Raw genomic sequence first — 21,072 nt, 5'->3', positions numbered from 1 at the left:
TAGCCTTACCCCATTAGGCCCTTACTGTAACATGATTGAAATAATACTGGAGAGCCAGTGTTACTTTAAAAAAAAAAAGACCCTTGTAGCATATGCATGTCATTAATTATACTGTAGTTGAAATGCATGATCCATTTGAAGACTTTGAAAACTAAAAGATGTGTTACCCAGTATTGAGACACGGAGCAAACCTAATACTTCATGATTACTGTCTAATGCTTTCCCCTTTTTGTTCATATCAAAATTCTATAGAAAATTTCACAAGAACGAGAGAAGTTTGCTGACGAGGACAGTATATTCTTCACATTGGGAGAATGTGGACTTATCTCATTCTCAGATTATATTTTCCTTACCACAGTTCTCTCAAGTGAGTATGCCTACAGTTCAAAAGTAAAAGTATACTAAAATATGAATCACTTGGTAGACCAATATATATATATATATATATATATATATATATATATATATATATATATATATCTGTAGAAGATAGAATAACAGAGGGGCGCTCCATAGTGCGTTAAACAGTTTATTCACATAAAAGCACACAGCATAAAAGATAACCAGCCAATAGTTGCTCGTACCAAAATTATCATCAGTGTGGGCTGGATACCACAGGGTTCAAAATGTTTACCAAGCCAGGCAAAACTCCAACCTTTATCCGGGGCAACCGTCAGGAACTCACAGCCCACGCTGCTCTCCCCTCCAGGGGTAACACAGCGTGCCGGGAACCTCGTACGGGAACAGACAAGGGAAGGACAGCCTGGACAAGCCAATCCTGTGTTTTCCAGGCTGCCCCGTATAAAGGTTGGAGTTTTGCCTGGCTTGGTAAACATTTTGAACCCTGTGGTATCCAGCCCACACTGATGATAATTTTGGTACGAGCAACTATTGGCTGGTTATCTTTTATGCTGTGTGCTTTTATGTGAATAAACTGTTTTACGCACTATGGAGCGCCCCTCTGTTATTCTATCTTCTACAGACATCCATTATTCCTGAGGATCCCAGGAATCTTATATGAGGGAGCAGCAGTCCGAATAAATTGGGACTTTGTGCTATATTGGCCTATGGTATAGGCTTATTTGTGCTGGACTGAGAACTTCTGACATAGCGCCATATATCCTTCTGTATGTATGTATGTATATATGTATATATATATATATATATATATATATATATATATATATATATACACAATTCCAATACTGCCGGCACTCCATGTGTAATGAACAACTTGCTTGCGGTGCCAGTATATGCAACAAATACCTCCAATTCCATTGAACCGGAACAAACGGCACTCAAAAGACGATTAACTGATGAGCACCATAAGTTTATATGGGTAGGAGAACGTTTTGGGGTATGAGCCCCGTCCTCAGCTCCAACCTACAGCAAATGCATGATATATAAAATATACATTTATACTTACAAGTCTCCTGTCTGGTCCGAGGTCCGCCGCATGCACCGTACCGCCAGCCGGAAGTGGTCATCATCTACATCCGGTTACGTTGCCAAGCAACCCTCAGCGTGCATCTCAACTCCCGGAAGTTCTGCTGCACTCAACCTCCTGGCGGCTGGGAATGCAGTACTGCGGTAGCCCCAGGGCCAGTATCTAGGAGAACAACAAACAAATATTAAAATACAGGAGGGCAGATAACTGTCATCAGATTAAGCGTGTGGGTGCAGACTTGGGCACAACGGGATGCAGCTAAGACACTGCCGTCACCAGCAATTTTCATACTCACATACCGGAGAACACCCGCTGTCCTCCCACTACACTATATCTGGAAACTGTTATCTGACCCGCGCTGTAGAATACATACAATGAATACAAAAAATACATACAATACACACAAATGAAAACAAAATACATATGGCAGCCAGAATGCGTCAAACCTAACTGAATAAATGCACAGAACAGTGTATCAATGATAGCATAAATAGCAGTGTTGTCTGTTGAAAATAATAACTCAAGCGACCAGGTTCTAGGATACAATGTGTTAAATATGGAGACTGACGCAGGACATTTCAAAACAAAGATAAACATTTATTTAAGCTACAATAATAAAAACATGCAAATAAGTAACAAGTTAATACTCAGCTTTTATCTCAGATGTTTTAAGATCTGTCCCGGATGGTTTATCATCAGATAAGTAGTTTAACGAATAAAAGTCCAGTCGTCCTCAGGGTCCCTCTTAGTAACTCGACTGAGTTATTACACTGAGGTGGATTAGAAGTCTGTGTCCGCTGCAGACAGACCTAGCTTCAGGAACTTTTCCCGCTATGTAAAAATCTCTACCCTTTATAGCCATTCTGTGAAGCTGGATGTAGCAGTCTGTGCACATGATATAAATTATCCAAAATGACAAGATTCCCGTTCACAGAGTTATTGGACACAATAGCCCAAACAGCTTACTAGACCTTTTCCATCAGACATACTGATAGCAGGAACATATATTTATTATAATTAGTTTGCCTAAACACTGGCTACCCTTCCCACACACTATATCTTCCACCCGAGGTCAAAGGAAAAAGACAGCTGACACTTAGAATGGAACTATATTTCTAACTGGTGCCTATATGTCTGTAAAAGCCCTAATCATAATAAAAAGTAAAAATACGAAGCAATGAAGTTATACAGATACAAAATGGAGGTTATACATGACAAAATGGCGTCCAAAAAGTAGTTAAAAATGGCGTCCAAAAAGTAGTTAAAAATATCACCCTATACAAGCAGACTACATGAGACTATTCCAGTTAATCTTATCATTTAACCCATTAGGTCTTATGGTACCTAATTTGAAAATCCATTTGGATTCCATGATCAACAATTTTTTTGCCCTATCTCCCCACGAATTGTTTCTTTAACATGATCTATAATGAAATATTTTAAGGAAGAGATGGAGTGGCCCAAATCTTTGAAGTGGCGTGCAACCGGACAGTCTATGAGTCTGCCTGCACTTGACAGACTAATGTCCGACCGGTGCATTGCCATGCGGTCACGGGAGGGACGCGTCTGGACATCAAAAGTAAACGGACAGCATACAGCTGGTAATGCAGGAGGGGATTGATATGGAGAGCAAGAGCATTCATAATTAAGATAACTTTGGGTGTTTACAGTTGGTGTTGGAGGCCAATGTAGCTGATGAGTTATCCAACGAATAGTAGCAGAGAGAGAAGTTGGTATAATGATACATAATTAGGGTGTATGATATACTGTACTGAATATTTATAATTCACTCAAGGCTCTGACACTTTGGGTCTTACAGTCTTAATTCACTACAGCACACCAACTAGAGTTTAGTTATTCTGTAGCCAATTCACTTTTGAGAATAATTTTGGATTGTTTGAGTGACCCAAAGCCCCTGTAGGAAAACCATGCAGGCAAGGCATAGGGACAGAAAGAACATAAGTCCCACACAGATTGAGGAGTATTCAATGTTTTTTGAGAGTCTGGCTCACCGCTCACTGTTCTGTGTCCCTGTGATCTGGCTGAAGCGCTCGGCACTTTTTCTCATCTCCTCATTTCTGACTTCCTCAGTATTCAACGTGTGGCCAGCTCGCCGGCCCCTTTTGCGAACTTAGCATAATTATGCGAGTTCAAATGGGAGTGCTGTAACTGGAGAGATCTGTTTTCTCCTGCTCTCCACGTGAGCTGGTCAGACTGGGATATTCCTGAGCAGGGTGTTCATCTCAGCAGCGTGTTCCTCGCATTTGTGGACTTGTATTTTTTTTACAAAGGTTTAGAAAGGTTAATGTTTTGTTCAGTATTTTTTTTACAACAAATGGCTGTGTGACTATTTTAATTGGGTTTGTGCAGACGGGTGTATTTTGTTCTGTTTGGCCTTTATCCTTGTGTTGTGCTTTTGGCATTGTTTCTTTGCCCTGTGTTTTTATTTAATTTATTTTATAATTGTTAGCGTGTTTAAAAGCCTGTTAGGGGGTTAGGTATGGAAGAAGAGAGGAAGCATGGGAAATTACTAGGAGCATTCCAAAATGATTTCTTATTGGTTACCATTAAAAAAAAATTATTAAATTCCAAATAAATTAATATAGAAGTACAGCATTATGGCACTTGCAATAAATACATTAGAGTACATTTTTTTTAATTTATAAGCCATAAAAAAACTAAAAAAATAACAACTTTAACAAAGATAACCCTACATTTTCACCTAAAAAAGATGCAGAGGGAAAAATGGAGAACATCTCTAAAAAAAGAAACCAGCAGGACTCGCAATTTGTGCATTGAATACACTTTTTGAGAGAGACACTAAAATCCCCATTGAACAGACATTGCGAATACCGGGGAGAAGTGCAGGGTGAACTGAGTTAGCTTCGCAAAATATTTTTGGAGTAGCAATAGAGTTGAATACAGGGAAGCACAAAATATGAGAGAAAACTTCACTACTCTCAAAAAAACATGCACACTCACCGTTATTTACGGCGACATAGGAGCATTGAATACATGCCATTGTCTTGTTTGCACTCAAATTCAAGCCTGCAGCACTGTGAAGCATTAATGCTGGCTACTCTGCCACCCTGCTACCCAATTATAAGAAATATCTTAATTGTTTGAAACAAAATAACAATATGAAATAAGCTACTACTGCAAAAATAGTCATATTTAAAATGTAATTGGTTCATTATATTTTTGCCAGAAAAACCATAGGCTTTGATGCAAGAAACATCTGTGACCTAAACTAGGTTAGATATGGTAGTCATTATACTTGGACACAGTTGACAAATTTAGGAAAAAATATTTCTCTTCAAACACCTCACACTCACATACAGGGCCATCTCTAATTCCATTGCTCCATATATCTCTAACCTCATCTCCATTCATACACCCTCCCACCCTCTACGGTCAGCTGACGACTGTCGTCTCTCCTCCACCCTGATCACTGCTTCCCATGCTAGAGTACAGGACTTTGCCCGTGCTGCACCCCTTCAGTGGAACGCACTCCCTCGCTCCATTAGACTCTCCCCGACCTTGCAAAGCTTCAAACGGCCACTGAAAACTCACCTATTCATCAAAGCGTACCCTTCCACTGCATAAACCAGCTGATTCTCCTACCCCTTGCCTGTTTACATCCTGCTATCTAACCACCACCCCCTCGCTTGCACCTCTTGTAATCTGTCTGTCTCCCCTTCCTACTAGATTGTAAGCTCCTCCGAGTAGGGCCCTCTTCCCTCCTGTTGTCAAAGCCCACTTCTCTTCACATTTCACTCACAGCTCTCCTTTACTCCAACACTCAGTGACCATCTTCATACTCATCTCCATCATTGGCCTCAAGCCTCTAGTTGTATGTTGATTGGGTCCTCACTACTTACATTTAAGCTGTAATGTGTATTGAACTGTGGTGCTCTTTATTTGTACTGTATTTTTGTTATTTATTCAATGTTATGCCAAGTTTTGTCTCCCTGTATTGTTCCTTTGTACGGCGCTGCGAAACACTTGTGGCGCCTTATAAATAAAATTATAATTATAATAATAATTTCTATCTTCTGAAAGTAACTATATTAAGTACATAAGGTATACCCAGAAGTGGAATAACTTCTAATAGAGCAGATGTTCCCTGGGTAATTAAAACTAGTGGCAGAAGGAATCTTTAGAACACTGCTGATATTTTTATGGCTTCTACAGTGAGGGTTTTTACTTTACATAACTGGCTTTTCATTTTATGTGCAGAAGAAAGGTTGCTTTTTGTGTTTAAAAGCTACCGCTGTGTTCTCCCTCATCATTTCTGCAGTCACGTTAAACAACCCTTCTAGTCACGCTTAGTCGCAAGCACATTTGCACAAGAGTATTTTTGTGCATTTAAGCATGCGTGCAGGGACTTCCTACAATTATTAATGTCCGTAACTGTCCAGTTTGTTTTCTACCTATTTCTATTTGTAAAGTGCAACGGAACCTGATGCACTGTATAAGAAACGGTTTATAAATAAATAATTAAATGCGTTATGAACATTGCTATGTGACTACAAGCAGACTGATTAAAATGATATGCGGCATGCCTATATTCTGAGTGCTAGTGCAGCTGTTCATACTTAGTTCATACTTTACTATCCAAGTGGGCATGGAGTTAGCTTTTAACAGTATGCCCGAAGCATGGTGAGCGCAGCGGTACACTTAGATGGTGTCCATCTCGACATATGTCAACATAGACACACAAAATAAGGGAAACCGCCTGTCGACTTTTTGTGTGTTGACCATGTACAGTATATGTCAAACCTTAAGCTTGTGTTGACATAGGGTATGTCGACCATTTTTAGGTTTTGACCTTGTCGCTCTCGACCAATAGTGGCCGACCTAATGACTGTCGATCTAGACATTGTTGACCCATTATACCAGAACCATGCTCTCATGATTAAAGTTTGTGGGGGCCCAGGGAAAGAAAGTTGTGGGGAAGACTATCCATACAGTCTAATATTAATAAAATTGCCAAAATACAGTATGTTATTAAGACAGAATGAGCAAATCCTCCTAGTACCACAAATATTTTAAATAAACTGTTCCCCTATTCACATTATTCCATATAAACTTCAGTTCACATATGCGATAGTGCCTCCTATGCTGGTGATGTAGATATTTGTGGGTCCTTGGGTCGGTAGCCCTGACCACCCTGTTGTTAATCTGGAGGGGCTTAGTTGGAAACACATACACCACATCTACATGAATTTTTATATTTTATATGCTATCAAGTAGTTTCTGCCATCTAGCGTCTACTACACTAACTTCTAACATAGTGACATGTGCCTATTACTCACCAGCAGCAAAATGCTAGTCCATTGTATTATATTTCAAGACGTGTCTAGCTAAAAAAGTAGAAAAGTAGTTTTTTGGCTTTTGTAAACATACAAATAAATACAAGCTAGAGTATGCTATTCTTTTTTGTTTGTACTGTGTGATGTGCAAAATTGGGTACTTGTTTCCTAGCACGGTGCCCAGATTTCCTACGTACAGCACTGTGTATTATAACGGCATGCGATGTGATTTTTTAATGTAATTTTTTCTATGCTCATTGTACCCCACTATATCGCATTGCATTGCATCGCATGTCCCGCAAGATTGCATGCAATTTTATAGGGTGTGCGATGCCATGACATTAGGTATACAATAATATGATTGTATGTCCCCAAAATAGGTTTATCGCACCCCCCCACTATCCACGCCAGCCCAAAGCATGGCAAGTGGCTGCGAAACCCGTCCTCCGACCTTTTCATTCCCCCACTATCCACGTCGGTGTGGAGTTGATTTTATATAGTGTGGCGAGAGCAGCGAGCCACCGAGCCCGAAACGTGGCGAGCGAACGCGTATTACTTTAACATGTATTCCGCGGGGCTCGCTGCGCTCGTCACACTATATAAAATCAACTCCATGCCGACGTGGATAGTGGGGTAATGAAATAGTCGGAGGACGTGTTCCGCTGCGCTCGCCACACTTCGGGGTGGCGTGGATAGTGTGTGTGGGGGGGTGCGTTAAACCTGTTTTGGGGACATACAATCATATTATTGTATACCTAATGTCATGGCATCGCAAACCCTATAAAATCGCATGCGATTTTGTAGCAGATGCGATGGCCCGGGGCAGAGAGAGCAGTGAATAAATTACATAGGAAAATCACATCGCATCGCATGGCCCTAAAATGGCCGATGCAATGTGATTTTCCTACGCAGAATAGCCCACTAAGCAAATTGCTTAGTGGACGCCGTTCTAGGAAACAAGTACCCAAAATTGTATTGTACAGTACTTTGGGCCTAGTTAATTTTTGGACGGAGAAGCCTACATAATACTATTAAGCCTTCCAACTAATCACAGCAAGTGAAGTTGTCCCCCAGAAAAGAATAGCTGCCTACCGTAGCTATTACAAAGTATACATACGCCAAAGCAGTAGTCACGCTGGCACCATGTTCCTCTCTTTGCATTATTTGCCACGGAGTCCGACACGCTGAGAAAGTCTGTGGTGTCCCTGTGTTTTTTTGCCACCATTCCCTGTTACCTCCACCAGACTGTTCCCTCCCATCACTCACTCTGCATTTAATCCTTACTGTGAAAATTTAGGTCCCTTGGCATAGTAGGAGCAGCTTGAAGGTGGCACATGAGCAGTCTACTGATAAATGCTCAGGTGTGGCAACATCGGCTTTGCCTACAAAAAAAATTAGGCCCTTTAGGTACTAGGCAGTGTTCTTCAAATGTTAAAACCCTTTCAAGTCCAACTTCTAGTCAGACTCAACCGCCCTAGCGCTAGTAGCAGATTCAGTGGTGAGCCATTTTAAAATAAGAACATTAACGTCGTTCAACATTCAATGGAGACCATTTTTTGAATTTAAAAAATTACAATTTAAACCAGACTTTTTCATTTGGCAAAAAAAATTTGGACTGCTAAAGGTTAAAAAGATAAATAGAAATCTTGGAAAGTGAGTCGTGTTTGTACAACAAGTTTGTCCAGTCTCTGCACATGCACCTTATTTTATGTTCAGTAGTTACTTGAAGGTAGCAGTCCGTTAATATTATGTTTTTGTTTCTGTGTTTTAGCTCCTCAAAGAAACTTTGAGATTGCTTTCAAAATGTTTGACCTTAATGGAGATGGGGAAGTGGATATGGAAGAGTTTGAGCAGGTGAGACTTCACATCTTCGTTTTTTTAAATATATATATATATATATATATATATATATATATGTGTGTATATATATATATATATATATATGTATATATGTATGTATGTATGTATGTATGTATGTCTGTCTGTCTAGTGTCCATTTGTGTGTCTCCAAAACACTGCCATATGTTGGCAGCGAGTGAAACTACAGCTTTTTCTCTCACACATGCACAAACACACAGGCAATCACAAGGTAGCGGACTAGCTTTCAAAGCTAGTAGGGCTTACTAGTATTCTATATGAAACAAGTCGGAAAATGTTTAACTTGCTTCCAGAAGTTCCAGAAATTTAGCACACTGTTTCAGATAGTGACAGACAATTATGACCTAAAACCTACCAACTTGAGGGGAGATTAGTTCTGATTGTGTCTGAGCATGTGTTTATCTTGCACATGTGCATGTGTATCTCATGCAACAAGTTATATATGTTATAAATATGTAAATATTTGTACACAAAAATATCGGTACTCCTCATCTTTGCGGCCACAGCTTAAGCCAGTTACGTTAGCCCAGGCATGTCCAAACTGGGGCCCTCCAGCTGTTGTGAAACTACAAGTGCCATCATGCCTTGCCACAGTTTTGCTATTGGGGAATGCTAAAACTATGGCAAGGCTTGCTGGGATGTGTGGTTTCCCAACAGCTGGAGGGACATTCCTGCGTTAGCCGCTTTTAGAATAGCACCATTGTCCCCTCGCGAGCTCGCTTCGGTGTTGCACTTCGCTCGACACAACTTTACTAAAGGTAATAGGTGGTGGCATGGAAACAGGAGGGTGGTGATGGTTACACTGCGTGAGTTCTGTAGCATAAGCTGTGGCCGCAAAGATGAGGAAGTACCAAAATATCACACATGCACGAGCATCACCTGCAACTAATTCAGATATTTCTACCTTTAGGCATTTATGCTTAACTTTTTAAAATACCAGGATAGTCAAATTAAGTAAAATAGCCCCTAAAAATGACAAAGCATCTATCATGTTTCATAGTAGGTATGGGGTTATTCTTTTTAACAACTTAATTTCTTCATTTGTGAATCACTAATGTGACTGGCTACAAAACAAATGACATTCTCCCAGAAGCATTGCGTCAGTATGCATTTTATGCTTTTTGGGTCCACCTGGGTCTTCTTCCATGGAGCCTGTAGTAACTCAGAAAGCATCAGGTGGTTCCATACAGTGAACTTGGACTTCAACTTGTGTCTCTTTGGTAGTTTTCCTGCTTTTTTTCATTTGATTTTTTTACCATTCTCTGGGCAGTATTTAATGAGGCTGATTCGCCATGTTCTACGACGAATGTGTGCTATTTTCATGCTCTAAGGTGAATCTTTTTACTGAAAAAGTGATTCACCCTATTCCACGTGCAATATTCACCGACAGTGAACAGTGAATGATGGACAATTCGCCGTCTGATAGTCACCGCAATTCGCTGTGTTTTTCAATTTCATCGTGAGTGTATTCGCTTGGTATCAGATGGCGAATTGCTTTCTAAGTGATTTTCGCTGTGTGTCATCGTCTAGCAATCGCCATCTTTTTATGGTGAACTGGAATCAGAACTTTTAAAATACTTCCATCTCCCTGCCTGCCGCCATCCCCTGCTCCCAGCGGCGTTTGCCGCAGGGGTCAAGAATCGCTGTCAGGGGCAGCGAGCCCCTGCGGCATTGTGTACTGTGACAGCAAGGGCTGGCAGCGAAGGCTCCAGCCCTCCGGAACACGGCAACTGTGCAGCAAATCCTACACAGGATTCGCTGCACATCGCGATAATTGTTATTGAATACTGCCCTATGTGTTTTTTGCATTATTTATTTGTTATTATTATTATAATTTTATTTATAAGGCGCCACAAGTGTTTCGCAGCGCCGTACAAAGGAACAATACAGGGAGACAAAGCTTGGCATAACATTGAATAAATAACAAAAATACAGTACAAATAAAGAGCGCCACAGTTCAATACACATTACAGCTTGGATATAAGTAGTGAGGACTCAATCAACATACAACTAGAGGCTAGATGCCAATGATGGAGATGAGTATGCGGACAAAGATGGTCACTGAGTGTTGGAGTATAGGAGAGCTGTGAGTGAAATGTGAAGAGAAGAGGGCTTTGACTCGGAGGAGCTTACAATCTAGTAGGAAGGGGAGACAGACAGATTACAAGAGGTGCAAGCAAGTGGGTGGTGGTTAGATAGCAGGATGTAAACAGGCAAGGGGTCGGAGAACCATCTGGTTTATGCAGTGGAAGGGTATGCTTTGATGAATAGGTGAGTTTTCAGTGCCCGTTTGAAGCTTTTCAAGGTCGGGGAGAGTCTAATGGAGCGAGGGAGTGCGTTCCACTGAAGGGGTACAGCACGGGCAAAGTCCTGTACTCTAGCATGGGAAGCAGTGATCAGGGTGGAGGAGAGACGACAGTCGCCAGCCGACCGTAGTGGGCGGGAGGGTGTATGAATGGAGATGAGGTTAGAGATATATGGAGCAATGGAATTAGAGATGGCCCTGTATGTGAGTGTGAGGTGTTTGAAGAGGATTCTGTAGGGGAATGGAAGCCAGTGCAGATTTTGTTGAAGGGGAGTAGCAGAATTAGAGCAGCGGGAGAGGAAGATAAGCCTGGCTGCAGCATTGAGGACAGATTGGAGAGGAGCCAGTTGGGATTGAGCGAGGCCGGTGAGGATAACATTGCAGTAGTCGAGCCGTGAGATGACCAATGAGTGGATGATCAGCTTAGTTGCACTCTGTGAGAGAAAGTGCCTGATGTGTTGTTTTTTTTTTTTTTTTACATCTAATGTACAGTAGATTACATTTTTTATTAACTTTTTCACATGTATACAAAAGTGCTATTATATATGTTTTGTTTTTAATTGGTTGAGTCTGGGAAGAGGATGTCATGGGGAGAAGAGGCAGTGTAGGGGTGAGTAGTGCATAAAAACATTGCGATGGCCCTTCTCCCCTGGCTCTCTCCCTCCTCTCTTTTTCCCTTCTCTTCCCTTCTCTCTCTCTCTCTCTCTCTCTCTCTCTCTCTCTCTCTTTCTCTCTCTCTCTCATATTGTGTCTCATATTCTCTCGCTCTCTTGCTTGTTTGCTCTCTCTGTCTCTGTGTCTCTCTCTCTCTCTCTTCTCTTATTCTTTCTTCCTCTCCCCCTCAGCCTCCCATTTGTCCCTCTTATTGATTTGCTCTACATCTAGTGCTTTTTGTCAAATATCTAGAAGCCAGACTGAAATGTCAGGTGATTAGTCTCCCTGATTTTAAGAGGACAGGCCATCTTATCCTTTCACTTAAACATATCACCCTTACATCAGTTGCAGCATATTTTTTTATATATATATTTTGCAGTACCTTTATGAGAACATTATGACAAAATAAAACAGAATTTATAACATTACCTTTGTTTTCTTTTACTATTCTGCTTTTTGTATCTATTCCATCAAGAATAGTGTAGAACATAACATTTTTCTTAAATCTGGTGTTATGACCAATCACCTAAAAGGTTTATGACTGACATTATGTTGTTACACCTCGTTATGCTGTAAAAGGGAATTTCTGAGGCTGCTGGTAACCTTGAAAATGCCACTTTTTTTAAATTAAAAGAACCAAGTCTCCAAATCACTTTAAGTATTTCCTAGCTTCTGTTCACATGATTTTTTCCCCTCATAAACTCTTCATCATAATGATCTTTAAAGTATAACCTATATAACCTATAACCTATATGATAAAGTGATAGCTTTAAGGCTCTCCCTGAATGTTATTGTGCTTATCAACCTAGTTTTCCATCTTCGGATTGTAGCCTCAATAAAGGGCATTGACCAGCTTTATCGATTAGACAACTGCTCTTAATGAATGCTAAACATTTTTAACACCCAACACTTAAGCCTCGTACAAACTAGGCAATATGCTGCACTGGTATCTGCGGTAGATGTTAAACTATATAGTTCATATTCACTGAATGATATCGTTCTGTAGCATCACTTGGCCCCTACTGCTAGCATTCCTCATTGATGATATAGTCAACATTGGGCATGCAGGACAGACGACAGGGGGGCGCTGTTAATGATGAAGGGAACGCGCATCTGTATCAATGTTAAGCATGCACAGTGAACAATTGTATATAAAATATCTCTCAGAAGGGCCAAAATGAGAGAAATCTGGTATAATACAGCTTAGTGTGTATGGGGCTTTACTTTCTAAAAAAAATGTCTCAAAAGATGTCGCTAAAATTGTACAATATGAATCAAATAACTCTTTGATCTAGAAGTCCTGTTTTTTAGAATAATGTTTTCAATAGACAAAAAAATGAAGAACGTTTTGTGTGTATAGAAATCTTATTTTGTTTGATTGTATTTCAGTTTATCTTTATTACATTTGATGGACAAACGTAGCCTGGAAGACTGAATCAGCTTAGTTTATACACTGCATTGGAATTTTTGATGTAGGATGAGATCTTTATCTCTGAATTCTAACAATATGAATCTTTAATTGTGTTTTGGATTATTTGCTTTCCATGCCTTTTACAATAGTGTAATTCAATGCAAACAGCACCTTTATCTACAGTACCTTGCTATCGTGTGTAGAGGGACTCTGGAATTGCAGGGTATCCAGGTGATAGGTTGACAGTGTCTAGATATACAGTCGATAATTTGATACCAAAAGGTTGACACGCACTATGTCGACATTTACAAAAGGTACACATGAAAAAGTCCAAATGAATTTTCATGATTTAAAAATAAAAGAAATTAAGCTCCTTGATACTTTAACATCCACCTGGACTATGGGGACATTATAGTGGCATGGCGAGCAAATACACTACACTAGTTGGGGGTCCACATGCTCAGGTGTCCATATTGACATCCAGAAAAGTGAAAACTTATGTCGACTATTTTTAATGTGCCAACCAGTTGTATGCCGACCTTTAACCTGGAACCCATTTTAGGAGACAGCAGCCCACTATCTGTACATATTCATATATTTTAGCTTTAGGCTCTCAGCCTTCTTTAATAATCCTCCTTCTGATAATTTATTCCTCTTTTTAACCATTGCTCATAGAATAGATAGAATATAATCAACTTTATTGGCCATGTGTGCTTTCGCACACTAGGATTTTTTTGCGGATCACAGTGCAGCATCAAGCAGGGCTGAAGAGGGGGAGGGGGGACATTACATACATAACATTACATACATAACATTAATACATTACATGCAGGGGGCACATGCCCGCCGAGCTGTGCAGTGCCTAGGCAGCCATCAGCTGCGCCATTGGTCGTTGCAGCAGCCAGGTGGTGACAATATAAGCAAGCACAGTACAGTTTATCGCACAGGGAACGCATACCCGCCAAGCTGCACAGCGCCTAGGCAGCCATCAGCGGCGCCACTGGTCGTTGCTGCAGCCGGGATGCAGTCAAAATCCCGACGGTCAAAATCCCGACGGTCAAAATCCCGACGGTCAAAATACCGACAGCAATTGACAGAAAGTCAAAATCCCGACATGGTCAAAATCCCGACATTTAAAATCCCGACATGGTCAAAATACCGACAAGGTCAAAATACCGACATTTAAAATCCCGACAAGTTCAAAATACCGACACATAGAATGTAGACAGGTGAAAAAGTCAACATGACTTTCGGGCGACAGCTCGCGAGGTCGACATGGGTTTTTCACTGTTTCTTGACCCGACATGTGCCGACAGGCGGTATTTCATGCCCTACCATCCACTAGGGCGTGGTGGGAGAATAAAATAGTGTGCCGAGCGTAGCGAGGCACCGTGCCCGAAGCATTGCGAGCGCAGCGAGCTATGCGAGGGGCTGCGGTTGACTTCCAACTGTGTCCATGTCGACTGTGTCGACATTCAGGTAAAAAAACTGTGAAAAGCCCATATCGACCTCGCGAGCTGTCGCCCGAAAGTCATGTTGACTTTTTCACCTGTCTACATTCTATGTGTCGGTATTTTGAACTTGTCGGGATTTTAAATGTCGGTATTTTGACCTTGTCGGTATTTTGACCATGTCGGGATTTTAAATGTCGGGATTTTGACCATGTCGGGATTTTGACTTTCTGTCAATTGCTGTCGGTATTATGACCGTCGGGATTTTGACCGTCGGGATTTCATACCGAATCCCTGCAGCCAGGTGGGTAACAATATGAGCAGGGACAGTACAGTTGTCGCACAGGGAACACATACCCGCCCAGCTGCACAGCGCCTAGGCAGCCATCAGCGGCGCCACTGGTCATTGCAGCAGCCACGTGGGTAACAGTATGAGCATGGTGTTGAGGTAAGAGTATGAGCAAAGACAGTTACAGCAGGCTGAGTGCACAGTTCCTAGGCAGCCATTGCAGCACCATCTTGAATCTTCCTGTAGGGTAGCGTGGGTGGTGGTGGTAGGGGCGGGGGAAGAGTCAGTCAGTGAGGCCCAGGGAGAGTCAGTGGGGGTTGGGGGTGGGTGCTTGACTCTTGAGTTAATTAAATTGTGGATGAAACAGCTGACAAATTAAGTAAATTGATATGATTAGTGGAAATCAGGTGATGAATTTTTTATTTGCCGAACATTCTACTTGTTCATTATGTATGTATTTGTTTTAGTTTTTTATGTTTGTGTGTGTTTTAGTTTTTTTTTTTAGTTTAGTTGTATTGTAAAATGTTTTTCTTTTATGCAGTACGCTGCTAATTGCTAAATAATAACCACATTGATGTAATTAACACAAAGGTAAGTGTGATTGTAGAAACTTAACTGTAATTAGTTAACTGAACAAAAAATGGAGAAAGAGGGGGAAGAAACACATAGCATTAAAATACATTAGCACTAAAATGTACCTAATTACTCTCTAAATACCTACAGTATGTGGTTCTCTGATTGGCAATTATTCTTTACATGGTTAATGCAGACAAGGGTTACATGTAAGTGGAAATGGGAGCCCGTTCTTTGCATACTCAGCATCTGAATTAGAGACAGAATTTGTGTTCTCATTTGATGTTAATGTTTTCCTAGGCTGGGTACAACACTGGTAGATATATGGGTGTCGATCACTAGGTTGACAATCATTAGGTCAACAATGAATCGTCAACATTGAAAAAAGTTGACATGCACATTGGTAAGGTGGACAAAAGTTTGACACAAGCAATAGGTAGACATGGAAATGGTCAAATAGGAAAGGTCAGTGTGAGGTTTTTCACAGTTTTTGGGTGTCTATGTCGACGTCTGTGTAACGCATACTATCGCTTCACTTGTCATGCTTTGAGCATGATGCCGCAGTTTGCTCGGCACACTTTACCGTTCCCAATTGTAGTCAAGTATAGATATTAAAGTATATTGAATGGAAAAAGAAAGTGGAAAACGCATATCAATATTTTCATGTGTCGACCAGTGCCATGTCGACCTTTTGTGCATTTTGACCATGTTGACCTTTGCCTATCGACCAATAGTGGTCAACCTGTTAACTGTCAACAGAAGTATGTGTGTGTTTTGTGTGTGGCAAAAATGTGGTTTACGACAACCCACAAAGGTTAATTAGGTCATGCTTGTCTCATGTTTGGCTGCCAGAAAACCCAGCAGCCAAAAACAAATTCCTACTTTAAAAAAGCAGGTATATAAATAACATAATACATGTTAAGTATCCCTTATCCAAATATCCATTATCCAAATTATTCCAAAAACCATAGTCTCCAAAATGTACTCGTGTTTCATGTGTTTGATGTGTATATACAACATAAATGCAAGATATCTCAAGATACCTCATTCAAATATAAAAATATTCCAAAATACAGAATAATCCGTTATCCAAAATGCTTCTGGTCCCGAGCATTTTGGATAATGGATACTCAATCTGTAAATATATAAATATAAGATACATTGCAAATAATGCTAAGAGGACTTAATCACAAAAATATTTATAATTTTTGTATTTTTTTAATTTTTTTAAAGGAATGGATTTTTTTTTTTTGTTACACTGTTTTATAGTATACCATGCATGTGGATTCCAATTGGGAACTGTAAAGTCCAAAGCCATGCAAGTGAATGCAGTATAATAATTTGGGGTCCATGTAAATTAAAACCCACACTGCCAATCTAATAATTGTCGACCTAATAATGATCCACGCAAAATTGGCAAATTGTTTTGGAATGTTCTATTAATGTACACATCTATTGTTATTATATAGACTGTTTGTAAACATGGATACATTATAATTTATTTAATGTAAGTCTGAGTTAACTATTACATGTGCAGGTGGATCTTACGGTAAATTCTCCTATATTGTAATTCCTCACATGATCTATATATCTCATTCTGTAGGTCCAAAGCATCATTCGCTCTCAGACCAGCATGGGAATGCGTCATAGGGACCGCTCCACTACTGGAAACACTCTGAAGACTGGATTTAGTTCAGCTCTCACCACCTATTTCTTTGGAGCTGATTTGAAAGGGAAGCTTACTATCAAGAGCTTCTTGGAGTTTCAGCGTAAGCTTCAACATGATGTACTTAAACTTGAGGTCAGTCTATTTTATATATTAGCCCTATGTACTGTATTTGTAAATGTAGGTTTACTTGAAATAAGTTTAAAGACAAAGTATTTACCAATTACCCCAATATATACTGCTGATGTAGAGTAGGGCTGAATTCCTTGATGCTTTTATAGCTTCTCATGTACTTGTCTCTCACTGTAACTGACTGGACTGTGCCCATATATGGAATGGGGGGGGGGGGGTGTCTGTAATTTTTAATGAGCTTCCATATAATATTTGGAGTCATGTCAATCTAGGGAAAACAACGTTAGGGATGTGTAAAGCTATGGACCACTAAGGGTATTCAATCCGGGATTCCGAGACGTTTTTGCTGGCTTTTGACAGCAATTCGACTGTACTGTAGGTAATCAAAGTACCTACAATAGAGGTGAAAACGTCTGTGAATTTGTCACTCCATGACCGTTTCCCCTCAAAAAGTCGTATCTGACAGTCCTAAATGTTGTCTGTAATGGAAGCATTGCTGCTGTTATCGACAGCATTGAATAGACGAGTACCGATATTTCAGATTGAATACCCCCCACACTATTCAAGGCCTTGTATAATTCTTGGCAAAAGATGCAGTCGCGTTGCATGGTCATGAAAAAATGTCTCTTCACTTGTATTTAGAGGCGTCTGTATCTATGCTTCTTATACCACACGCCGCGATGCCCATTACATATTATGCCACACACCTTAATGCCCATTACATATTATTTCACACACCATAATGGTCATTACATATTATGCCACACACCATAATGCCCATGACACATTAGGCCACACTCCATAATGCCCATTTAATATTATGCCACATAAGTGCAACTTACCTACATGCTCTTTGCCAGGAGGCGCATGCTCATTGCCAGGGGTTACATGCTCATTGCCAGGGGTTACATGGTGATTGCCAGAGGTTTCTTGTTCAGTGCCAGGGGTTACATGCTTAGTGCCTGGGTTTTATGCTCCTTGCCATGGGGGAGTACAAGTTTGTTGCCCAGGGAGGATTACATGCTTGTTGCCAGGGGAGTTAAATGCTCATTGCCATGGGATATTAAACGTCATGCATGGGATAAAATGCTAGATGCCATGGGATTTTAAATGCTCATTGCCAAGGGGGGATGTTAAATGCTCGTTGCCAGGGGGAATTTTCATGTTTGTTGCCCAGGGGTAGAATGGGCAACTGTCCAACTGCGTTGATGGGAGCTGCATGGTGCCGCTGAGACAGAAATGTTTCAACAGAGAAATCTGGCCTGCCTGGGTACATTCGCCGGGACACGCTGGCCGTCAAGGGAGCAGCCTTTGGACGGTCTGCCGGAACACACCGCTCCTGGCCCAGCTTACATACACTGACGCACCGGCTCATGTCAGTGTGTGTAAGCGGCGGCCGGGAGCTGCGTGTCGTGACGGACCATCCACAGGCTGCTCCCGCAGTGGCCAGGAGCTGCGTGACCTGGCGAATGTCCCCAGGCAGCTACCGTGGACTCCTCTGCTGGAAGATTTCTGTCTCAGCGGCACCAGGCAGCTCCCATCACCACAGTCATGCAGTTGCCCGTTCTACCCCTGGGCAAAAAACATGAAAATTCCACTTGGCAACAAGATACTGGCTCATTTCTGTCTCAGCGGCACCAGGGCCGTGCAAATTCTTCTTACGGGAGGAACAAGTGCTGAATGCAGAGGATGAGTAGCCCAGCTGCTAAGCGGGGGCTGAACTTGGGGCCCCTCTGATCGTTGTGGCCCGGGTCAGCTGTCCCCTTTGAACCCCCCTGTCATCGGGCCTGTTAACTCATGAGTCACAGTAGATAAGTCTGTGATGCTTTTGCTTCTAATAACCTGTAATTTTTTTAAAGTTTAAAATATTTGGCTTTGATGTATGTACATCGCATGAAAAGTTCCAAAAACACACATTTTAGCAAATTCACTGTTTAAGCAAAGCCCCAGCTGACTCAGTGCTAAAGATGCTGTAAAGGAAGAGTTTGTAAACCGCTTTATCCAGTTCCCATTGCTCTTCAAATTTCCCAGTTCTCATAGAAACACAGAATTTGACGGCAGATAAGAACAATTTGGTCCTTCTAGTCTGCCCTTTATTTTCTTTAGGCAAATTTTTGCAAGTAATTGACTATTGGGCATTGACATCGAATCTCTCCTTGGACTGTGCATTGATGCATATTGCTGCATAAGCTGTATCAAGCTCTTTTGTATGACAGGCCAGCAGGAACAGAATGTTGATTTATACAAAACTTTAGTGATCACTTCTAACTATGCTTTTCATACTGTAGTTGTGTTTGCTTACTATCTATTAAGGTAGGTACACACTAGATTACATTTTAAATGTATTTGCAAATAACCACCATTCTTTATGACAAATTCCTAACCGTTCAGTGTGTACGCAATAGATTGCTGGCAACTCGCACCTCTGCGGATCCCTAGTAATTAATGTCTGTACCTGCACTGCTGGATGTGGTCACTGACAAAGGTGTAACTCCCATAGGTGCAAGGGGTGCAGCTGCTATGGGGCCCAGAGCTGAAGGGGGCCCATCTTTACTGTATAAGTTATATTTTCTATATACATTTATCGCTTATATTTAGGGGCCCTTACAAACTTTTGCCATGGGGCCTGCGAATAACTAGTTATGCCCCTGGTCACTGACGATATATTTTGAAGACTGCACAGTGTGTACATACAATATAATTTGTCTGGGAGTTCTAGATATATCTTGAGTGATAATTGTGTGCATGAGATTGAAGCAAAGTTAGGGTGCTTTCTGTCAGATGCAAAGGTGGAATTCAAGGTTTATTTATGGATGGAACCATATTTGTAACTTAAATTTCTCGAATACAGTGATAGGTATAGGTATTTATTGACATTCATGCACTATTCATCATTTCCATTTTCTTTTATGCCAGTCTCGTTACACTGTCTGGTTCCCTTTTCATCCCTTTCATGTAATTTCTTCTTCTGAACATGTATAAATATGAATGAGATGAGCCTTTGTTACTGAAATATTGAGTGCCTGTTATAAAAATAGTGGCCACATGAAAAAGTACCTAAATTGGCATTTACTGAAGTCGTCTTCTGCTCTCCTATTAATAGATTCCTCGTCTTTAGCTTTTAGCATAAATGACAAAATTTCTTTAATGTGTGTCATAATTCTGCCCAAGGGAGTAGTTACCATAGGCGCAGGGAGCTCAGCTGCTATGGAACCTGAGCTGAGAGCATCCATCGTCCCTGTGAAAGTTTTATACGTGTTATATACTTTTTCCCAACATATAAGGTTGTGATGGCTGAGTCTGGGTCATGTTTAAGTTAGTTTGTATGTATGTAACTTCATTTTTACGGTATACCCAAATTTAACTTTATTTAACACAGAACCATGTGCCAGTCACCAATATTGCTTTTTCAATGTGAAGTTGGATGACCCACCCTCGATGATTAGTTTACGGACTACCTCTTGCCATCATTCCTACTTGTAGAACATTTCCATAAAATAACAGAGCTGTAGGTGTAGTTATCAGGACTGCCTGTTATCCAGTTATGGTAGGAAAAGCTCTATCTCATAGGAAGAGCTTGGAGCCCAGATATTTCTGTTATTTCACCTTTTTTTTGTTATATAGTACCCGCAATGTTATATTTGTGCTAATGTGTTTGATTACTTAATTTATTTCATTTGTAATGGATTAAGAAGGGAAAACATTCTCATATAAATGGCAATATTAAACTTGTGAATAGTAAACATTCTGAATTATTGCCATCTAAAATGATACAGTGTAAAATGAAGCCAAAATGAAAGCTTATGTCCTACAGCCTTGAATGCCTTCCAAAGAATCGTTACTCAGTATGTGATCCCACATTTTGTGTTATAGTTATAAGCACAGCCAAGGGACTCATACGGAAATCTGTGTTTTATAGCAAGCAGTCCATTTAGCTTGGAGAATGGCTAA

General features: G+C 40.7%; 1 protein-coding gene across 2 annotated transcripts in view; it reads left to right on the top strand.

Annotated features, from left to right (window-relative positions):
* The window catches only part of MICU1 (mitochondrial calcium uptake 1), a 235,671-nt gene that overhangs the window by 127,595 nt on the left and 87,004 nt on the right, over window positions 1–21,072 (top strand). For both annotated transcript variants that reach the window (XM_083148442.1, XM_083148443.1), the window contains 3 exons: window positions 253–367; window positions 8,534–8,616; window positions 16,927–17,124. In XM_083148442.1, coding sequence (XP_083004568.1) covers window positions 253–367; window positions 8,534–8,616; window positions 16,927–17,124 — 396 coding nt within the window. The remainder of the gene's footprint in view (window positions 1–252; window positions 368–8,533; window positions 8,617–16,926; window positions 17,125–21,072) is intronic.

This window comes from Crinia signifera, chromosome 6 (genome assembly GCF_055691185.1).
Source record: "Crinia signifera chromosome 6, ASM5569118v1, whole genome shotgun sequence".
In the NCBI taxonomy this organism is placed as follows: domain Eukaryota; kingdom Metazoa; phylum Chordata; class Amphibia; order Anura; family Myobatrachidae; genus Crinia; species Crinia signifera.
This window is presented reverse-complemented; position numbering and strand designations above follow the sequence as displayed.